This window comes from Musa acuminata, chromosome BXJ2-7, assembly GCF_036884655.1.
Source record: "Musa acuminata AAA Group cultivar baxijiao chromosome BXJ2-7, Cavendish_Baxijiao_AAA, whole genome shotgun sequence".
NCBI classification, from domain to species: Eukaryota; Viridiplantae; Streptophyta; class Magnoliopsida; order Zingiberales; family Musaceae; genus Musa; species Musa acuminata.
The window spans coordinates 11,398,405-11,404,864 of record NC_088344.1 but is presented as its reverse complement, the minus strand read 5'-3'; the positions used below and the strand labels follow the sequence as shown (position 1 = coordinate 11,404,864).

The 6,460-nt window shown below is 41.8% G+C and overlaps 1 protein-coding gene across 1 annotated transcript; it reads left to right on the top strand.

The window, feature by feature from the left end:
* The first annotated feature begins 1,618 nt into the window (after positions 1-1,618).
* Positions 1,619-3,857, top strand: LOC103991673 (transcription factor MTB1). Its single transcript, XM_009411199.3, has one exon. The coding sequence runs from the start codon at positions 1,696-1,698 to the stop codon at positions 3,463-3,465; it is 1,770 nt and encodes a 589-aa protein (XP_009409474.2). The 5' UTR covers positions 1,619-1,695; the 3' UTR covers positions 3,466-3,857.
* The last annotated feature ends 2,603 nt before the right edge of the window (positions 3,858-6,460 follow it).

Sequence of the window (6,460 nt, the reverse complement as noted above, 5' to 3'; positions counted from 1 at the left end):
AAATTTAATATACTACATATGAGGTTTAACTTCTATATTTGTGTATTATAGTTAAAGAAATAATAAAATTTGGTTTCCTTACATATTGCATGTAAGTTGATCGAACCCTAACATATAATTTTATTACATAATAAAATTATAGTTAAGTTGATCGAACCCTAACATAGTGCATGTGAGGTTTAACTCAATGGTGGCTCCGCCGTGATGAGTTTTCTGACTCCATCCATGGAGTAAAAATCGAATGGCCTAACTAGCCTATCAACTTCGTTTGGTCTAAACCATTGACCAAAATGTTTAAGCTGAAGTTGATAATAGTACACTCATCAGATCCTTATAAGTCAATCTTTATCTTTCCACTTTCGATGTGAGACTAATCAAACCCTCTGACTCCATCTACGGGTAGCCTCACCATAACTCTCTGACTCCATCTACGGGTAGCCTTTTCCTCCTCGAGCCTCATCATCATGCCCAAATGCTAGGTCAGCTCTGATATCAAATATCATGACCCGAGCTTGATGGGCTAACTAGCCTATCAACTTCGTTTAGTCTATACGACTGACCAAAATATTTAAGCTGAAGTTGATAGTAATATACGACTGACTAATAACGAATGTTACAATATTGGTCAACCACGAGCCATGTCCTCAATGGTAGGAGAGGATACTGACTTCATCACATTATTGGGATTCATGATTGCAATGCCTGCTATTGCATTGTCAGACAATTAATTAAGAATATGAGTAGGGAGAGTTGTTTGCTTTTGTCTGGTTGATGCTTGGATTGAGTGTGTGGTTAAACAGTTATCATGAGGGAAGGATGCATATCTAATAAACTTCTTTTGAAAACACTATGAGTTATCAAGAATAAAGATATCAACTGCAAATAAAAAGAAGATCAAAACTCTCTCAAATAGGATCAAACACAAGCCACTAATTAAGCACAAACCAGTAATAGGGAGCAGAATGAATGTGAAACAGAAGAGAGACCTCAAACAGTTTACAGCAGTCCCTTAGTCCCGAGCTCTTGGAGTTGGGGCTCATTTCCTCCTCCGTTTGCTTCCTCATCGTTGTCTTCTTCTTCTTCCATGAGCTAAAAAGCTTGAAGGTGTTCTCCTGGCACTGCTCTTCTCCGTGGCACTGATCATGGTGGGTCGTGGTGGTGGTGGTAGGGGATGGGACGAATAGCAGGTTGCGGTGGCTGTCGACACGGGAGGCGGCGCGAGCCGATGTCAATCGGTAAGCTCGACATACGGATACTTCTGCAAGCCAATACACCCGAGCCGTATTCTGTGACCGGATCTCATCGTTAAGCTCGGCTCGGCTCCTCGAAACAAGACGAATCATCGTACTACCAACGAATGCTCATCGTCAGCATGATAAGTTCGGATCACGACAACTCAACCCCTTCGAGACAGGCGAAGATCCTATCCAACGCTACTTCTACTGGGGCTTTCGGTTCTAAAATCTAGAACGTCCACGTCGTGAGGACGACTTACTTTCTTAAATCACTGATGGTTGGATCACAATACATGTTGCAATTGTTGGAGAGGATCCGCCATTTACAAACATGGATCCCCAAATACCCCCACTTCACCACTCTTTCACTTCCCAACCCCCTCCCTAACTCCGCAATTTCCTCGTCGATAGATCTAAGGACTCGATCCAGTCCCTCGGCTTTCCAGATTTGGAAGCTCCGATGTCGGAATTCCCCTGGAGCGAGGAGGAGCGGCGCATGGCAGCCGCCGTTCTTGGCCCTGAGGCCTTCGGTTACCTCGCCGCCAGCCGCGCCTCCTCCGACGGCCTCACTGCCGCTGCCTTCTCCTCCTCCGCTGAGGCCGACCTGCAGAGGCGCCTCCTCGACCTAGTCGAGGGCCCTCGCGACCGCCCCGGCCTCGGCTGGAACTACGCCATCTTCTGGCAGATCTCCCGCGCCAAGTCCGGCGACCTCGTCCTTGGCTGGGGCGACGGGTCCTGCCGCGACCCCCGCGACGGCGCAGAGGCCGCCGCAGCGGCGGCGGCGGCGGCCGTGAGGTCGGGCGGCGACGACGAGCCCCGGCAGAAGATGAGGATGGCCGTGCTCCAGAAGCTCCACGTGTTCTTCGGCGGGTCGGATGAGGACAACTACGCCCTCCGCCTCGATCAGGTCACCGACGCCGAGATGTTCTTCCTCGTGTCGATGTATTTCTCCTTTCCTCGGGGAAAGGGCGCTCCCGGTCGGGCTTTGGCGGCCGGGAAGCACCTCTGGATCCTCTCGCCCTCCGATTACTGCTACAGGGGATTCTTGGCAGCTTCTGCCGGGTTCCGGACGATTGTTGTTGTGCCATTCGAGACGGGAGTCCTCGAATTGGGATCTGTCAGGTCGCTAACGGAAAGCCCTGATGCCTTGCAGACGATAAAGTCGGTGTTTTTGGGTACAATTCACACACAGCTGCCTCGATCTAGCGAGAAGAACGACAGAAATGGGCCCGAGGCATGCACAAAGATCTTTGGAAAGGACCTCAATCTTGGGACTCCTAATGTCGATGACAAGATCTTGGTTACAAAGGTAGAGGATAATTCTTGGGACACACAGCTGAAGAGTGGCAGCAGAAGTTGGATGCTGTTTCCAAATGTTCGAAAGGGAATGCAGAGTTTCAGCTGGAACCATGTCCGTGGTCTGAATTCTCATCAGCAGCAGTTTGGTAATGGTCTCATAGTGGCTGCCAGTGAAGCCGTTAATCATAGCAATGGAGTGAGGGGAGATCCTTCACTTGGCCAATTCCAGATCCAGACGAATCAGCACAAGCCCCAACAGTCAATACAGCCACCACCGAGACAGATTGATTTTAGTGTAGGCGGTACTTCAAGAGCCGGGGCTTTGATTGCCCATATCGGAGCATTGGAAGGTGACCATGCAGATGTAGATGCTTCAAGCAAAGACAAAAAGGCCAGCCCACTAGATGAGCGGCGGCCTAGAAAGAGGGGAAGAAAGCCTGCAAATGGAAGAGAGGAACCTCTCAATCATGTTGAAGCAGAACGCCAGAGAAGGGAAAAGCTCAACCGTAGGTTCTATGCTTTGCGTGCAGTGGTACCTAACATTTCAAAGATGGACAAGGCATCCTTGCTGGGAGATGCCATTGCGTATATCACAGATCTCCAAAAGAGGTTGAAGGAGATGGAATCTGAGAGGGAGATGTTCTTGGATTCCGGTATGGTGGATCCTAGTACTCGAGTGTGTTGTCCTGAGTTTGATGTTCAAGCACAGCAGGATGAGGTGATTGTGCAAGTTAGCTCTCCTTTGAATACCCATCCTGTTTCTAAAGTTTTTCAAGCTTTAAAGGAGGCAGAGATTGTTGTGGCTGAATCAAAGGTCTCAGGTGGCGAAGATACTATTCAGCATACTTTCATCATCAAATCACCAGGCTCTGAACAGCAAACCAAGGATAAGATAGTTGCTGCATTATCTTCTGAAACAAACTCGACATAACAAATTATCTGATGTTGTGATAACAGTGGTCCAGATGAAGAAGCCATGGAGGTGTGAAGGATCATGTTATCTGATGACTTAGGAGTTTGCTTCAAATAGTGACATGCTTCTCATGGTTATTTATTTTCACCAGAAGTGAAGATCCGACTCTAATTAGTTTTTGACTAACCTGATAGTTCACCAATAACTCTATTGTTATTTGTGCTGGTAAGAATCCCTTGAACTATGTTTGGTGATGTTTGATTGTTTGTAATATACACTTATCCTCCAAGTGCTATTTGTTCACTTATTATAATACATATAGTGCAAATCTGTACCCAATAAAGGAGCAGAGCTTTGGTGTTCAATAATTATCAATGCTATAATCATACACCTAAAAAATCTATTTTTAAGTGGTGCTTTAGATATAAGCATTGAATGTCTCTCGCATGTTATACATTTTTTTTAATAATGGTATGTTTAATAATCTGGGTAAGTTCCTCATATGTCAAAATCCATGGTTGTTGCATGTAAATGTTGAATGTCTCTCCCCATGGATTCTTTAAGAATGTCCATAAAATGGTGCAGATTTCTTGTTAAGAACCTATAATTATGTTGGTGTTCTCACTATTTATTGACATACATTTATTGTCAAAAAGTTAAGCAAAGACAATTTGAAGTGGTGGTTTTTTCTAGTTCTGTTGATTACATGTCCAGAAAAGTTAATGCAGCTAAGATGATGATCTTGAGGTAAAAGTGTAGTGTTATTAAAAGGATATAATAAGACATGTTTTTATTTATGAATAGTCAGATGTGACCCGGATAGAGGATAGAATGAGAAAATTTTGTTTAAGATTGTAGAGGTGAGTTGATTAGCATTAGTGGTATGAGTACAGGAAGATTTCAAAATATCTTGTTGTAGTAAGAGATTTGATTTCTCTTATTTTAACTGTGGAATTTAGGTACACAGAGCTAAACAGTGGGAAAAGATCTGTGGCCGACTTCATATAGTCGGGACATTCTGCCTGCTGTTGTTATTGAATCTGAATTAATGGGTCGAATTTTCAGTATATTGACCATAACTTGTGCTGCACTTTAGGTCTCATTGTGACAATTCAAGTGTTTGATTCCTTCCGTTCTAGTAGTATGGTCTTGAGCTAGTTACGCATAATTGGATTCCTGTTATAGGTTAACTCAAAGTTGTTATTCACAAAGGAACTAAGTCATATCCACTCTCTCTTGTTTTCACCAATTACCATATGAACTTTGTATCTGATGACATTATTTAGATTCTAAGTCATGAATTTGGACATACTTATTTTGCTAGCTAGTACAAAATTTTAGATTGTCCTGTCTTTATGTGAAGCTGGGGGATTGGCATGATCCATTAAAATTCTCAAAAAAATGAGCCAAAAGTGATCCAATTTAGTTCTTGTTACCAACATTCTAGCTAAGTTTTTAATCTGATGAAAGTGTTTAGTTCCAAAGTCGATCCATTCAAATACTACATTTTCTAGCTAGTACATAGTTATATATTTTTACGGCCTCAGTATGAAGCTAAGCTTGATGCATATTTTCATTGGCTGCTACTACAAGCATGATGAGTCCTTTCTTGGCAATGTGCCTCTTGATTTTTCTTGGTGGGTGGATGAACAAGTTTATCCTTGATTGTTGCTGTGACCAAATTGAGTTCAGGGCTCCTGGTATTTACAATCCTAATGATGAGTTAGTATCAAATTTGAATAGTTTTACATGCAAATCTGAGGAGCAGAAAACTGGGTGAACAACTGAAACATTGAGTTTAAATCGCTTAGTAGTGTTTTAATTTTGCTTCTAACGCTGAAGCGTCATCTCATGACCTTTTACTTGAAATTACTGATTCCTTTTTTTCCTTCTCGATTCTTGATAAAACCAGTATGAACTAGGAGGTACACTCAGTGTTACATGATGCTTAAAACTCGATAATTTTATTAATCCCTTCTTCTTTTACTTGGTGTCTATGCTGGTGTACCATACTGGTTGTCTGATGGCCGGTTAGATTATGGCACACGTTATTCAAAACTTTGATTGAAAGTAGATATCTTAATATATGACAAATGTGGTTAGATTATGGCACACGTTATTCAAAACTTTGATTGAAAGTAGATATCTTAATATATGACAAATGTGGATAGCATGTTGGAAATTCTTCTGTTGTTTAGAAACTTTATGATTGTAATGTTTGAGGCAACTTGTAAATCTATCTAAAATTTTCCTTTTTTGTGTGTTATGAATATAATCAGGTTTATTCGGGATCTATGTCCAAAATGAACTTGGAAATACTAGATGTTTGTATTTTTCAGTTTCTATGCATCTTGATTTTGTTGGTTGTGTAGATGGAAGCAAAGATGGAACTCCCTAGCTTAGGAAAGATGCATGATGAACAAAGTAGCATCGGAAAAGAACATATTTTACTGGACTGTCACAAATTTCTGAACTATCTATAAACAGGCCCTTGTACATTAATATTTTTCTTCTCTAACACAGGAAAGCATGACAATTCAACATGGCATGCCTATGTGCTATAGAACTATACTAATTTTTGGTGAAATCATGCACTATCAAATAATGCAAATTTGTAAGGTGAACATTTTTGTATTGCACTGTGTATAAATATGTACTGTCAGGAATTATGTATTTTCTTGCGGTGACAATTTTTTTCTTATTGATATTTTATCCTCGTTCTAAAAGAAAAAAAATATTGTTACTGAAATGATTACAGTTTTTTTCTTTGGTCATTGTCTTTGATGGTGAATAATGCTGAATGTGCATCCATGTAATTAGTTGGAAATTGACTTGTTCATATTGCTCCGTGTTGTCACGGTCTTAGTTGATTTTGCCTAAGTCGTACGGCACCCTTGTGTGTTCGTCTGCAAAGGTTAGCCTCATCGAAGTCTCTCATGGTCCCTTAGGACCCACAAAAGAGAAGAAAACGTCTCACTCGGGATCCACAAGCAAACGAAACACTTCATAGACA

Excerpts from the sequence above, each read along its gene's own strand:
- LOC103991673 (XM_009411199.3), top strand. The coding sequence starts at position 1,696 with ATGTCGGAATTCCCCTGGAGCGAGGAGGAGCGGCGCATGGCAGCCGCC.